At 43.7% G+C, this 15,665-nt stretch overlaps 1 protein-coding gene across 1 annotated transcript in view; it reads right to left on the reverse strand.

The window, feature by feature from the left end:
• Positions 1-14,345, reverse strand: part of LOC137323195 (uncharacterized) — an 85,912-nt gene extending 71,567 nt beyond the window's left edge. Inside the window, exons 1-5 of the mRNA XM_067986703.1 lie at positions 14,235-14,345; positions 8,238-8,371; positions 5,393-5,538; positions 3,970-4,095; positions 829-990 (exon numbers count right to left, since the gene is read on the reverse strand). Of these exons, the coding sequence (XP_067842804.1) occupies positions 829-990; positions 3,970-4,095; positions 5,393-5,538; positions 8,238-8,371; positions 14,235-14,345 (679 nt within the window). The remainder of the gene's footprint in view (positions 1-828; positions 991-3,969; positions 4,096-5,392; positions 5,539-8,237; positions 8,372-14,234) is intronic.
• Positions 14,346-15,665: the final 1,320 nt, after the last annotated feature.

Consider the following 15,665-nt stretch of genomic DNA (forward strand, 5'->3'; position numbering starts at 1 on the left):
CTTCAAAAAACTCAATCAAATTCGTGAGACATGATTTTCCTCTCACAAAACCATGCTGACTGTTCCTAATCAGTCCCTGCCTCTCCAAATGCCTGTAGATCCTGTCTCTCAGAATACCCTCTAACAACTTACCCACTACAGATGTCAGGCTCACCGGTCTGTAGTTCCCAGGCTTTTCCCTGCCACCCTTCTTAAACAAAGGCACAACATTTGCTACCCTCCAATCTTCAGGCACCTCACCTGTAGTTGTCAATGATTCAAATATCTCTGCTAGGGGACCCGCAATTTCCTCCCTAACCTCCCATAACGTCCTGGGATACATTTCATCAGGTCCCAGAGATTTATCTACCTTGATGCGCGTTAAGACTTCCAGCACCTCCGTCTCTGTAATATGTACACTCCTCAAGACATCACTATTTATTTCCCCAAGTTCCCTAACATCCATGCCTTTCTCAACCGTAAATACCGATGTGAAATATTCATTCAGGATCTCACCCATCTCTTGTGGTTCCGCACATAGATGACCTTGTTGATCCTTAAGAGGCCCTACTCTCTCCCTAGTTACTCTTTTGCCCTTTATGTATTTGTAGAAGCTCTTTGGATTCTCGTTTGCCTTATCTGCCAAAGCAATCTCATGTCCCCTTTTTGCCCTCCTGAGTTCTCTCTTGGTTGACAAAATGTTTTGAGCAGGTTTTAAAGGTGGAGAGGGAAGTGGAAAGGAGGAGGGTCTTAAGGAGGGAATTCCAGAGGATAAAGCAAGGCGGTTAAAAGGTTCTGCAGCCAGTGGTGGGGCAAAGGGAGACGGGGTTGCACAAATTTTGGGTTTACCGTATATAGATTGGATTCCTTGAACGTCATCATTTGGAAGCTTATATCCAGCAGTTTCAACATATGTATAGTAGCGAAACATCAAAGCGTTTGGATCTTCAGAATGATCGAGTCCCAGAGAGTGTCCAAATTCATGGGCCCCAACAAGGAACAAGTTGATTCCTAGAAAAACAATGTTAAAGTCTCATGCTCAAACCTGCTTAAACTAAAGATTAAAAAGCAAAATTTTTCATTATTTCTTTTGACAATCGTGTATGTTGCTATTGAAATTGATTCTAAAATTACATATCAACAAATTTACAGTGATGATGTCTGGGGCTACTGCCTCTCATCAATATGTATCAGGTAGGTTACATCACACATTTATATTGTTTCAAAGTGATCCAGGTTCAACTGGACTAGAAAGTCACCACAGGAATGAAAACAAGCATATTGTATATTACTCTATAACCAGTAGAACATATGTTATATGCTGGCAATTCATTCTACACAAAATAAGGTAAATTTTCAGATCCTAAACTTCTCACACAGAGATCAGAGCACTTGATTCATAGCACACTTGATTTTCCAGGCTGAGGGAGTTGACAGCGCCTCCAGAGTGGTCACAGTGATTACTGAAATTAATGTAAATAATGTAGTGGGTGATTATGCTACATGTCAGGTATTCAGTCTGACAACAGATAAAGTGCATAGCCTGCATGAACCTCATTAAGTGACGTATCAATGCCATTTGCCTCACCTCCCACTAGAAAAAAGCAAAACAAGGCATTTCAGTATGTCTGACCATCACTTTTAAATTTGGACAGCTAAGGAAAGTTTTCATTTTGACCAGATATCAGCCTTGCTCAGTGTTAGCACTCTGGCCTTTGAATCAGAAGTGTGTGGATTCAGGCCCCAGTCCAGTAATTTGAGCATTTAATCTAGGCTGACACCTCAGTGCAGTACTGAGGGAGGGCTGCACTGTTGCAGATGTAGTCTTTTGGATGAGATATTAAATCAAGGCCCCGTTTACCCTCTCAAGTGGTTGAATAAGATTCTGTTAGAAGAAGACTAGAAGCTCTCCAGAACAGCATTTATGGCTGCACCAACACCACCAGAACTGATGATCTGTTCATTTATCTCATTGCTGTTTGTTGGACCCGGTTATCAAATTTCCTTAAATTACATCAGTAATTGCACTTCAAAAAGAAGTAATTAATTGGCCGTGAGGTGCTTGGGACATTCGCTGTTTAAATACAAGTTCTTCCTTCTTTCTCTTTTTTTTGGTAGTGGTGGTGAGGGGGTGGTGAAGCATAACTCAGTTATGGATTTTGGATCTCAATCACACAAGTTACAGCACAGGGCAAGATATGGATCCAAACCATTTGATCTGGTTACAGACATGAATGGCAAAGTATACTAGGAAACTGGAAGCACACTGATTGCAAAGCTTACATTACACTTAACAAGCTCTGTAACCTTAAGCTGGTGTTGCAGTTTTTGACAGTGCTGATGTTTTAGCTATTTGTTGATCATTCTTCTTGAGCAGGTAGTGAGGTGTCAGCCTAGATTATATCTACTTTTAATTAGGATCTTTTTCCAATAAATGGTAGAGAGGTTGGCTCATGTTCTAAGCATGGATTGGCAACATTCTGCAGTAAGGACTAGGTGCCTTAAATAAGACAGTCTGGGCAAGAGGAGGAATTTGGGGCACAACCCTTTTGTGCCAGTTATCCATTCTTTTCTGCCCAGGTACAAAAATCCTAATGGCAGGGCTGGCGCTACTTCTACCTACCTCCACCTCTCTTGTGACATCACAGTAAGCGGTAGGACTGGCAGGATGTACATCAGTTCCAGATATTCACCAGTTCCGCCTAACGTATAGTATGTCTGAATGAAACAGGTGCATTTGCCATACAACAGCCATAAGTGGGGCCCACAATGCTGTTTCCCATTTTAAAAAGTGGCAAATTATCAAAGGAGCACATCAGGAGGCAATTTTATTTTTCAGCCACTTCATCCAGACCAGCCCAGAAATTCTCTCAGTGTCTAGCATAAAGTTACTTCGGTAACCTTCAACATTTCTTGTTTCTCGCTGCCAGTCCATGCTTATTGGCAGAGCGATGCAAAAGTCCCAAGAAATTATGGCATGGTATGAATAATGGCGTAACTCACTTACACCATAATTTCCTGGGATTTTTGCATTGGAAAACAAACCCAACACTGTAGATGCTTAAATTACAATGGCGCAAGTCTCCAGGAAATTCTGGGCCTCTATGTTGGGGATCTCAGTAAAACTATTTTTATCTGCTGCAATATATTTAGATTTTTTTTGCCAGTTCAGATTCCTAATGAGCAAATTCATAGTCCCAAAATTGCCTGAGTGCTCTCCCAGCACAGAGTCTTGCGTCAGTGCCCAATTCTCCACTTTGCCCAGAAATTCAGGAGTGGCGCAAACCGAGTATGCTGAGCTCCATGCCCAATTCTCTGATCTGTGCTCCTGCCAAGTTAGACCCTGCAGGCTCATCTGTACGACATTTGTCTGTTGAAGACACTAGCCTGGTAATTGAGCTGTGCAAAATCGGGGTAAATTTCCTGAACGTGTGCTCCCACTGCAGAGCCTGGCCATCGGGAGCACAATTTGTGAAATTTGACCAGGTGGAAAATCATGGCCTGCACATGTGATTTCCTGATACACACTCCTGGATTAAGGCTCTATGCCAGGAAAGTGCTATCAGAAAATGTTCCACGTTATCGTCCGAATGCTTAATATGTTCGTATCAAATTCCTCTATGCTATTTGAAAGGAGAATTTATTTTAAACAGGTTGATGCCTGTGTTAAAATAGAGAACAAAGGAATTTGATACAAATGTAACGAGCACCAATATGAAAATAGTACACGGTATATTTTCCAGGTTATACAACCTTAGATTTTTTGCATATCAGGATGGTTGTTGCCAAGGAATAATTCCAAGGTAGGTAACAATACATCACCTTTCAATATGTTTATCCATTCACCTAAATTTTCAAATCCATGCTGGTGGCAAACAACCTGCCTATGACTTTCCAATATGCACTAATGGCAGCAGAGAGTGCTTTCCATCAGCAAGGACTCGTGGAATTTAGATTATTGAATTTTAATTAATAATGAAAAACATTTACCTTCAGATCCTGTTGTCCAATATTCATCATCATCGAAATGAGCGTCACCTCCAAGGCCTGTTCCAGGAGGAAAGGCATGGGCCAGAGTCCCAGAGGGTCCATCAAATGAATGACCATCATTATGTTCTAGCAAGAAGTTTTGAACAAATGTGTCAATAAAGAATAAATGGCAGCTAAGGATGGAAATATCATAAGATTTTGTTTGAACATATGAAATAAAAAACGGAACTGCTGGAAATACACAGTCGACCAATCTGCAGTTGTAAAAAGACAATCGGCATGATTTTGACCCCGATCCTGGAAAGGGGTGGGGCAGTCGAATTGAGGACGGGAAACCCGGAAGTACGATTTTAACGTAAGGACGACTTTTTTTTTTGTCAGCTTGCCGTCCGACTGGCCGGCCTGATTGACAGGCTGGTCTCAGTCGGATGGGAGAGCAGCCAGCGAGAGGATGTGAAAAGGTAACTCTTTGTTTGTATGGATTGTGGGGGGGGGGGGGGCATGGGAGGCATGGATGAGCATGGGGGGGGGCTTGGGTGGGCACGAGAACATGGGTGGGCATGGGGGCACCGGTGGGCATGGAAGCACTGGTGGACATGGGGATCAAGGGGGGGAGTCAGTCATGGGGGGGGAGGGGTCAGGATCAGGGGTCATCGTGGGGGTCCGCGATCGTTGGGGGGGAATTGGGGGTCATCGCGGGGATCCGTGATTGCTGGGGGAGGTCGGAGATCATTGGGGGTTTGCGATCATTGGGGAGGGGGTTGGAGATCGGGGGGGTCCGCGATCGTTGGGGGGGGGCGGAGATTGGGGGGGATCCACAATCATTTGGGGGGGGGTCGCTGCAGGTAGGCTTATTGGGCCCGGGGGAAGCACTCCTGTTCCTCCGGGCTCACAAGCTGTTCCAGAAAGGCACTCACCTGCAGTCTCAGGCCTTCTCGCCCTTTCGAGTGTTGTGAAGGAGAAGGCCCGGGAATCCCAGTCCCCAAGAGTTGAAATCACAATACCTTTCAAAGAGGCCCGCAGCCTCTTTGAAAGGTTTTAGTAAACAACCTTCCTCCTGGGAGCAGGTTGGTTGCCTGCCCCTTGTCCAGCCCCAGTGAAAACTGGAAATGGGCGGGTTAGAGGCGGGTTGGGGGCTGGTCTGAAATGGTTGCGATTTTGAGTCTCCTCCCACCCCCCCGTTTTTCAATGTTAAAATTCTGCCCAATTATAGTGTTTCAGGCGTGTACCCTTCATCAGACTGAAGGCCTGTTTTATCTCTTAGCCTTCAGTCTGATGACGGGTAGGCACCCGAAGCATCACAACCTGTCTTTTCTATTTACAGATGCTGACTGGTATACTGTATATTTCCAGCATTTTCTGTTTTTATTTCAGATTTCCAGCATTTGCAGTTTTTACTTTTAATTTTATTGTTTGAACATACCTCCAGTAGCAAAAATAATTTCAATGTCCGCTGCGGAGCTTGTTTGTGTAAATGTCAATGGAGTAACGTCACTCCAAACTTTGAAAGCCTTCTTGAAAGAATCGTCCACAACGCTGTTCGGTAAATCTTTTGTATAGTCCCTGATTCTGTGCAGAGACAAAGTCAATGACATCACTATTCTAAAAACCTAAGGGATCGTACACAGTTGTGACAGTGATCAATGTCTGCCCTTCAGAAAACACCTCACAGCACCTGCAACAGTCATTTCTACAATGGCAAACATTAGCATCCAATTAGGAGGTTCAGCTGGCGAGTTGTAAGGAGAGCACTATGCAAATCAATGAGCAAGAATGAGGAAGAATGTTGACAGGAGAACCAGCCCTACCCATAATGGCCAACATGTGATTCCAATCCCACAATAAGTGGTAGCCTCTTATTGCCCTGTGGCAACTAGGATTGGGCAATAAATATTGCCTTTTTAATGTCACCCACCAAGAACAAATAAAAATAATTAATAATGCTCTGACTGGTTCAAAAGACTTTGGGCTCCAAGTTGTCTGTCTTGTCTGGATTCATCATAATACTGGGCTTCAATGACCTCTTTGCTGCCCAATGGTTTGCTGCCAAACAGATATTTAGACATGTTGATGGAGGGCTGTCAGATGTTGCTACAGGACAATGCCACATCTGTATCACCCAGCTGCCCAGTTCAAATAACTCCACATGTACTGGATAGCGTGCGGACCCATCCAGTCACTGCACCAATACCCGTCATGCTTGCAGTCACAGGGCGATCTGATTACCCAGCAGAAAGAATTACTGTACCACCTCCATTCCTAGAAGCATGCACTGAAAGGCAGCAACCATGCAACCATACACTTCTTTTCACAGGGCTGCTACTTAGAAGGATCACAGGATTAGGAAGTAGAAGACACACATGGTGAACATTCACAAAAAGGAAGAACTAGAGTAAAACCCCTGAAAACAGATGAACCACACACTGTTAGGATTAATAAAATTTGGGTTAACTGGAACTCTAAATCATGAGAGATCATTTTGCATGAGGTGAAATAAGGGTAGTTGTGGAAAAATGCATTGGTATTTGTTGGTTTATGTGAGGCTGAGAGCAATGGTGAAGCTTGTGCTTTTCAGTGTAATGGGCACTTGTACAGATGATTTGTCCATTGAGTATTACATGCACTCAAATTAAGCAGTTGTCTATTAGAGCCTGCCTTAAGACTCTTTCATGAGTGAACGGTTGGTTAGAACCATAGAACCATAGAAAAGATGACCACAGAAGGGGGTCATTCGGCCCATCGTGTCCGTGCCAATCCCACCTTCCAGCACCCAGTCCTGCAGACATCTTCTATGGCTCCTTGTTAGGTCCTCTTCTGCCACTGGTTAAGACTAACTCTCTTCTACAATCTACTCAATGGTGATGATCTAATGCAGGGGGAAGTTCTATTTGGTTGGACTGAATTGCAAAAATCCCCTTGATTGATTACAGCATCAGTACTTTTGCTTTAACATTCTGATAGCTGTGTGTCCCCCATTGTATCTCCACTCAGTTCTTATCAGCTTCTCTCTCAAAGGAGTATTGAGCCATGGCTCCACATAATATCCGTTGTCTCTGAACAGCCATCTGTCCAAACTCTAACCCTTGAAATAAGGGTGGCATCACTGCTTTAGAATGAATGAATTGTGATAGCTACCAGGCTAGCAGGCATTAATGTGGATGATTCTGTACCTATGGTTACAAACTAGCTACATATTCATGGAGTGGAAAGCCTTTCTGGTCATGAAGGGAGTGGCATCGTGGAGAAAGGGCTCGTATGGTCACATACATGCCATCAATAATACTCTGCACTTTGGGGAAACCTGCCAAATGATACATTACTGCTTCGAATGCTGGTTTGTACCAGGAAAATAATGAAATTCATGGCCTAGATAAATAATGCAGCTGTCATGTGCATGATTCAGCTATGGACTGCAAGTTTCACAGATATGACCTGCTGTTGCTTGGAAAGAACAGTGGCAAAAAAGCTCAAGGCAATGATCATCCTGACAGCCATTGACAGAACTGTCCTTGTTCTACAAAGTGGTTTGAAAATGTGGCTTTATAAATCTGCACGATTCTGTTACAGCCTCACTCATAAATTGTGGTCTTCCCATACAGATCTTCTTGGACATGTCCAGGTATAATTACCTTCGCCTATATATGGAGAGGGGGAGGCAATGAACTTAGTGTGTATGTCTTTTGTGATCCTCCTCTTCCTCCTCCAGAACCAGCAGAAAGAGTGGTTTGCACGGTGAGATGCACGTGCATACCACTGTAGTTCTGGACATTTGGAATGCCTTTGTCAAACACTCTCAGATTGGTGATCAAGTGCAGCTTTAACAAATAAAACCCCCCCCAAAAAGTACAGAAACAGAATTTGCTAAATTACTTTATAGAAACTTTATTCAAACACTACCAAGCAGATTGCTTTTTAGAGGACTCAAATAGCTAAATGGACATATCAGTCAGTGACCCTATTATAAAGGTTTTGAGCAACTGGAACACAGTTCGGTGGCTCTGGTTGCATTGAAGCCTTCTGTTATTTTACATAATTTTCTGGGTCTTAATGAGTCTGCCCATGCCAAGTGTGCAGACACTCAATGCCACATGCTCTTCCTAGCTGCAGGACAGTGCACTAAGAAGAATGGGCATAGAGTAGGCATAGTGCCTAAGCGATGGATAAGCTGTGTCATTTGAGCCCAATGCAGTAGATGCTGAGACCGATCCTTGCAAAATTGGCCAACGTTACTGAATGAACAGGTCACGTCACATAACCAAGAACTATACCTGTAAGTGAGATGATTTGTTTCGAATTTACGTCCATTTGGTATTATTTTGAACTCTCCTACACCAGTTACTCCACATTGAGGGCGTTTAGTTGTTCGCACTGTTCCATTAATATTATAGGCTACCTGTGTTTCCTAGATGCAAGAAAAGGGTTTATTTTCATGTGATATTATTTCATTCTTTTTCTTTTTTGTCATTAGGGATTGAAATTCTTTTTTTTAATGAAAAGCAAATGATGCCTGTTTTTATTCGTAATTAGCAACCCAATGACAAAATCACAAAAACACACAACTTTGAAAAGTGGGATTTTTGAGAATGCTGTTTTGTTAGTGGGTCGTTATTTATGGGAAAACAGGCATTCTCCCACTTTACATTAAAGGAGAAAACTTCTTCCCAATCTTTAGGTTATCTAAATAAATACTTTTGCTGATTTTAAGTGATTTCTGAAAAGATAAACATTTTAGAATCTTCTGAGTAGCAATTCATTTTCAAATCCTTTTCTACAGGGAAATGAAATATCTCAATAAAAAACTTACAGTGTAACTGCCTATTCCTTCAAATCACTGCAAGTTGCACTTACTGGTGCTGCAATTGATTTGTTCTCTGACACATTTTCAATTAGCTCCAAGGCTTGCAAGAGCTCTCTCCTATTCTGTTTTTTCTTCATATCATTGTTGACTTCCACTCATCATCTATCCAGTGTTCTGTTGACAATTTCACTCTATATTCACCAGCTTCCTTTAGATTACATACCCTCAGAGCTCACAACCTCTGGCCCTTTCACAGAGATGTGGCTAAATCACTACTTCTTCATCTACTCCAAGCCCTTAAATGAGGCAACAAAAAGCTTAGTGCCAATGCTTCTTCTCCCCCTTTACCTGGTCACTGTGTTAGGATCACGCTTGATGTCACCTCAGTCCACCTTTATTTCTGGGTTCAAGTCAGTAGCCAGGGCCAAACTCTCCCCTGCTGCAGGCCTGCTCCCCTTACTCATAAAAATTAGGGGTGGCCTGGAAATTAGGACGCATCCCCACCAATTCCTCCAGGCTCTTGCCCAGCCTAAAATTGATCCCATTGGTAAGAACTGCTCTGGTCACCAAGTTTAGGAAAATTATAGACCCAATTTTAACTTGGGGCATGAGTGCAGCATGCAGGAGCCAATGCAGGTGGCAAACCGTCCAGCTCCCCGCAGCGTGAGACCTGAGAGATTTTAACTCTCTGGCCTTATTTAAATGATAGAACTCAGAATCCAGCTCAAACCTGGCAGGAATCACTACCTGATTGACCTAAATCAAGTGCCAAAAAGGCAGTTTCCAGAGCCTAAATTTTAACCCAGAGCCGGAAAGAAGGCGAGGAGGGGGGTGGGGGGGAATTTCCTGATGGGAAACCTGGAAGTCTGAGTTTCCCGGACAGCCTTACAATTTTGAAGGAAGGTTGTCTTTTATTTATTTTTTTGTCGGACGGGAGAAGAGGCAGGAAGTGGATGCGAGCAGGTAAGTCTTAGATTGGGGGGGGCGGGGTGGGGGGGAGGTTGATCAGGTGGGGTGGGCGGTCATATAGGGGGATCGGGGGTCGGGAGTCATCGGGAGGGGGTCGGAGGTTATTGGGGCCCAGGAGTCATCGGGAGTGGGTGGTCCTGGAGTCATCAGGGTGGTCCGGTGTCATTGGGGTCAGTCATTGGGAGTCGGGAATCATCGGGGGTCGGGAATCCATGTGGGGGGAGGTCTGGAGTCATCGGCAGGGGGCGGGGCTTATTGGGGGTCGTAATTCATCTGGGGGGGGGCTCATCGGAGGGGGAGAACCAGAGTCATCAGGGGGGGGTCATGAGACATCGGAGGGGTCAGGAGACATCGGCGGGATCAGGAGTCATCAGAGGGGTCAGGAGTCATCTGGGGTCCGGAGTCATCGGGGGGAGGAGGGTCAGGAGTCATCGGGGGGTGGTGTCAGGAGTTGGGAGATATCGGGTGTCGGGAGTCATCGGGGGTCAGGAATCATTGGAGGAGGTCTGGAGTCATCGGGGGGGGAGGGGTGGGGGGGCCGGAGTCATCGGGGTCAGTCACCAGGGGGTCGGGAGTCATGGGAGTCTGGAGACATGGGGGGAGTCCAGAGTCATCGGCAGGAGTTCGGGGGTCATTGGGGGGATTGGAGATGGTTGGGGTGTGGGTTGGAGATTGTGGTGGGTGGGGGGGGTCGCTGCAGGTAGGCTTGTTGGGCCTGGAAAAGCACTCCTGCTCCTCCGCGCCCTCAACAGTGTGATAAAGGCACTTATCTGCTGTTTTTTTAGTTTTTTTTACTATTTTTACCTTCCACCCACCCCCAGCCCACCCATTTGTGGGGTTAAAATTTAGGCCCAGCTGATTCACTGTAAACCACATAAAGGCCAATGAATAGCTCAACATCTTCCTGATTGGACACTGGTTGGACCACGACCCAAAACCTGTGTATCTATGTGTTACACTGGACCGTACCTTGACTTTCAAGGAACACCTTACCAAGACATCCCTGGAAATAAAGACAAGAAACAACTTGATAAGCAAACCAGCTGGTTCAATCTGGGGAGTCACCAAGACTGCCTAGCTCCACCTCTGTAACATCACCCATCTCCAACCCTGCTGCTGAAACCCTCATCCATGTCTTTGTTACTTCCAGACTGGACTATTGAAATGGTCGCCTGGCTGGCCTCCCATCTTCCACCCTCCATAAACTCTGCTGCCCATATCCTAACTCGTACCAAGTCCCGTTCACCCATCATCCCGTGCTCACAGTGGCTCCCGGTCCGGGAACACCTCGATTTTAAAATTCTCATCCTTGTTTTCAAATTCCTTCATGGCTCGGCCCCCCTTTCTCTGTAACCTCCTCCAGCCCTACAACCCTCCGAGATCTCTGCACTCCACCAATTCTTGCCTTTTGCACATCCCAGATTTTAATTGCTACGCCATTGGCGGCTGCGCTTTCAGCTGCCTAAGCCCTTACCTCTGGAATTCCCTCCTTAAACCTCTCCACCTCTCTAACTCTCTCTCCTCCTTTAAAACGCTCCTTAAAACCTACCTCTTTGACCAAGCTGTTGGTCACCTGTCCTAATATCCCCTTATGTGGCTCGGTGTCAAATTTTGTTTGATAATGCTCCTGTGAAGCTCCTTGGGATGTTTTACACTGTTGAAGGTGCTATATAAATGCAAGTTGTTGTTGTTGAGTCAATTCACAGACACAAACTCTGGGCTTGCCTTGTGTTATTCTGTAACAGGGTATTGCTCCCTGGTGTAGCTTAGCTATTCTTACACAGACCTAGGAGACATTCAGCTGAATTAAACCATGTGTATAATAATAGATAATATAAGACCAACCAACCTGGCCTGGCTGCCAATCCTATCCAACATCATCCCTCCTGACATCAGGTGACAGGTCATCTTTCAAAATCTTCTACTCAAGGTGCTAGGTATGCCACACCCTACTGCTGTTTAAAGATGGGTTTAATCCATCAAACCACCGTCTTAGCTCAAGGCATCCCATTTGGACAATTCCTCTAAGGAACATAGATGTCACCTCCAGGTGGCTTACCAGATGGAAGCAGATCAAACATAGCCAGTGCCTATTTAACGACAGATCCAACTGTCCAGCCCCCAGATTTTGACCTTCCACACCATCTGTGGGTAAAGCTCAATCACTTCAGATGTGGAATAATCAGATGTGCTGCAAATGACAATAAGTGGGGCCTTTGTGACTCTCCCCCCTTTGTCACTGTAGCTAGTTAGAAGATTTAGGTCACATACTTGTAGGTTACACCCATCGGCAAGGACTGCCTGCTTCCCTAATGGACTTGCACAATGCTCTTCACTCATCTATGGAAAGGTTAGAACACTTGGACTAACACATTTGACTTGAAAGTCTATGTAAATATAATCACAATTAAAAAACTGAACTTGAAGAAAAAATAAATGAACAACATACATGATTTCATATCTCTGAAAATCCAGGACTTCAGTTGACCCCCTTACTATCTATTCAGACTTGATTGAGACTATTTCTGTATGATAGAGGATGCTTTCTCGAGATACACTAAACAGTCTGCTTCTGCATCAAACCTTCTGCTTGTACAAAAAACCCACACAGCAATGAAAATTCCCCATAAGGGTTTAACAGTTTTGGAAGAATTCACTTCTTTTCTTCATTTTTTGGACACGGGTGAGATGGAAGACTTTCAGCCTGTTAGCATCTCCACAGATATACATATCAATAAACAGCAATCACTTCAAGAACAAAAAGCAGGAATAATGTTACTTTTGGGGCCCAAGAGTGATTTGAATTATATTCCCAATTATGCACAATCACAGATTTAAGCATCTTCTCAGATTAAGCAGCTCAGTTTACACATTAGTAGCCTGTTATTTACTGTACTACAGAGCAGAGGATAAGCACAGAATTGAAAACTTAATTTGACAATCTTATCTTTTAGCTCTGTAGTGTATTCTTAATTCTCCAGTTCAAAACACATATGTAATCTAATAAGTGTACTGGCACAGGCATTCTGTTTTAAAAAAAGTAAAAATGAAGATTTTGTTTATCAATACATACTACATCCTTTTATTTATTGCTGTTTTGGAAAAAATAACAGCATGTAATCAGTGAAACAGACTTGAGTTGTTGAATCTGATAGCATGAAGGAGATAAACTAAAATCTTGAATTGGGGCTGAAATACTTGGTTTAATGACTGACTAAACTCTGGCTCGGTAACTTCAAATTCTTTAATGTTATTATCAGCAATGCTTAATCAAAAACATAAAAAGGAAACAGAAATAGAACAAAACATGAATGTGTTACGGTTAATCATAATCGTTTGTTACTCTTACATATCTAAAAGAAAGGACATTATTAGAGATTCTTTCTTTAATACTATCTTGAGTTACATCAAATTTACAGCACGGAACAGGCCATTCGGCCAAACTGGTCTATGTCAGTGTAAATGCTCCACACGTGCCTCCTCCCTCCCTACTTCATCTAACCCTATCAGCATACCCTTCTATTCCTTTCTCCCTCATGTGCCTATCTAGCTTCCCTTTAAATGCATCTATGCTTTTTGCCTCAACTACTCCTTGTGGTAGCGCGTTCCACATTCTTACCACTCTTTGGGTAAAGAAATTCCCTATTGGATTTATTAGTGACCATCTTATATTTATGACCTCTAGTTTTGGACTCCCCCACAAGTGGAAACCCCCTGTGTTAACTCTATCAAATCCTTTCACTATCTTAAAGACCTCTATCAGGCCAACCCTCAGCCTTCTTCTTTCTAAAAGAGCCCCAGCCTGTTTAATCTTTCCTGATAAGTATTTCCACTTAGTTCTAGTATCATCCTTGTGAATCTTTTTTGCACCTCCTCCAGTGCCTCTATATCCTTTTTTAATATGGAGACCAGAACTGTGCACAATATTCCTAGTGTGGTCTAACCAAGGTTCTATACAAGTTTAGTATAACTTCTCTGCTATTCAATTCTATCCCTCTAGAAATGAACCCTAGTGCTTGGTTTGTCTTTTTTTTATGGCCTTATTAACCTAAGTCGCTACTTTTAATGATTTGTGTATCTGTACCCCGAGATCCCTTTGCTCCTCTACCCCATTTAGACTCTTATTATCCAAGGAGTATGTGACCTCCTTATTCTTCCTACCAAAATGTACCATCTCACACTTATCTATATCAAAATTCATTTGCCAATTACACACCCATTCTGCAAGTTTATTAATGTCTTCTTGCATTTTGACACATTCTTCCTTTGTATTAACTACACCCCCCAATTTTGTGTCGTACACAAATTTTGAAAATGTATTTCCGATTCCCAAGTCCAATTGTTAATGTAAATTGTGAACAACAGTGGTCCCAGCACTAACCGCTGTGGAACACCACTTCCCACCTTTTGCCAGTCTGAGTAGCTACCCTTAACCTCTAATCTCCATTTTCTGTTCTGTCACCTGTCTCCATGTACTTAGCTTGAGTTCTTTACATACCTTAGCATGTCTTGTAACTTCCTCCCCTGAAAGCGACAGAGGTGCAGCTGAAGAAAAGGCTAGATTGCCTAGTATGAGTGCAACGGTAAGATAAAAGTACATTGTCTTCATTTTGGTTGTTTACTGTGTGATAAACAGACCCAAGATAAAAGCAATGCCCAATGCGTATCTTTATATAGAGCTGGAGTATTAACCAACCTAGTGACTCAGACCAGAAACTCATGCCCCGGAGCAATTATTGCAGAGACATTGGAAGAGTATTTTCTTGCGTAGTGATTGCGTAGTGGCTTAACATAATTTCAGTAAATCCTTTTCTGCTTAAGTGAAAACCACCAAAGCAGAAAAGTATAAAGATGGTGGGAAGTAAATGATATTTTATATAACAAAGCATTAGAGAAACAATAGCCTAATTAGGGGATAGTTGTGTATGGATAAATATTTTATGTGTAACGTTCTACAAAGCCACGCAGTGAGGGCATTTTTCAGCCCTACACTTTCACACTTGTTACAGTACAAACACAGTTTTTTCCAGTAAATTGGATGAGGGTTGCCAGAGTTCACCCTCTCTGACATGAAAGAAACATGTACCTTATAATAGACTGTCAGGGACTCAGTTTCATACCCACCAATAAATCACCAGGAACAACAACAACAACTTTTAACGTAGGAAAACGTCCCAAGGCGCTTCACAGGATCTTTACCAAGCCACATGAGGAGATATTAGGACAGGTGACCAAAAGCTTGGTCAAAGAGGTAGGTTTTAAGGAGCATCTTAAAGGAGGAGAGAGAGACAAAAAGGCGGAGAGATATAGGGAGGGAATTCCAGAGCTAAGGACCTAGGCAGCTGGAGTCATGGCCACCAATGGTGAAGCGATGAAAATCGGGGATGCATAAGAGGCAAGAATTGGAGGAGCACAGAGATCTTGGATGGTTGTAGGGCTGGAGGAGGTTACAGAGATAGGGAGGGATGAGGCCGTGGAGGATGAGAATTTTAAAATTGAGGCATTGTCGGATTGGGAGCCAATGTAGGTCAGCGAGGGGCGATGGGTGATGGGTGAATGGGATTTGGTGCGAGCGAGGATATGGGCAGCAGTGCTTTGGTCGAGCTCAAGTTTATGAAGGGTGCAAGTGGGAGGCCGGCCAGGAGAGCATTGGAATAGTCGAGTGTCGAGGTAACAAAGGCATGGATGAGGGTTTCAGCAGCAGATGAGCTGAGGTAGGGGCGGAGACGGACGATATTACGGAGATGGAAGTAGGTGGTCTTGGAGACGGAGAAGATATGGGGTCGGAAATTCAATTCAGGGTGGGGGGTGCTAATGCACTGGGAATGCAGCAGGGAGTCCCTGACCACCATTTTAATCACCCGCCCACTCCGCTCCCGCCTAATATGTTGTACTTTTTGAATGTATTTATAATTCGCTACACGCAGCA

This window comes from Heptranchias perlo, chromosome 6 (genome assembly GCF_035084215.1).
Source record: "Heptranchias perlo isolate sHepPer1 chromosome 6, sHepPer1.hap1, whole genome shotgun sequence".
NCBI lineage: Eukaryota > Metazoa > Chordata > Chondrichthyes > Hexanchiformes > Hexanchidae > Heptranchias > Heptranchias perlo.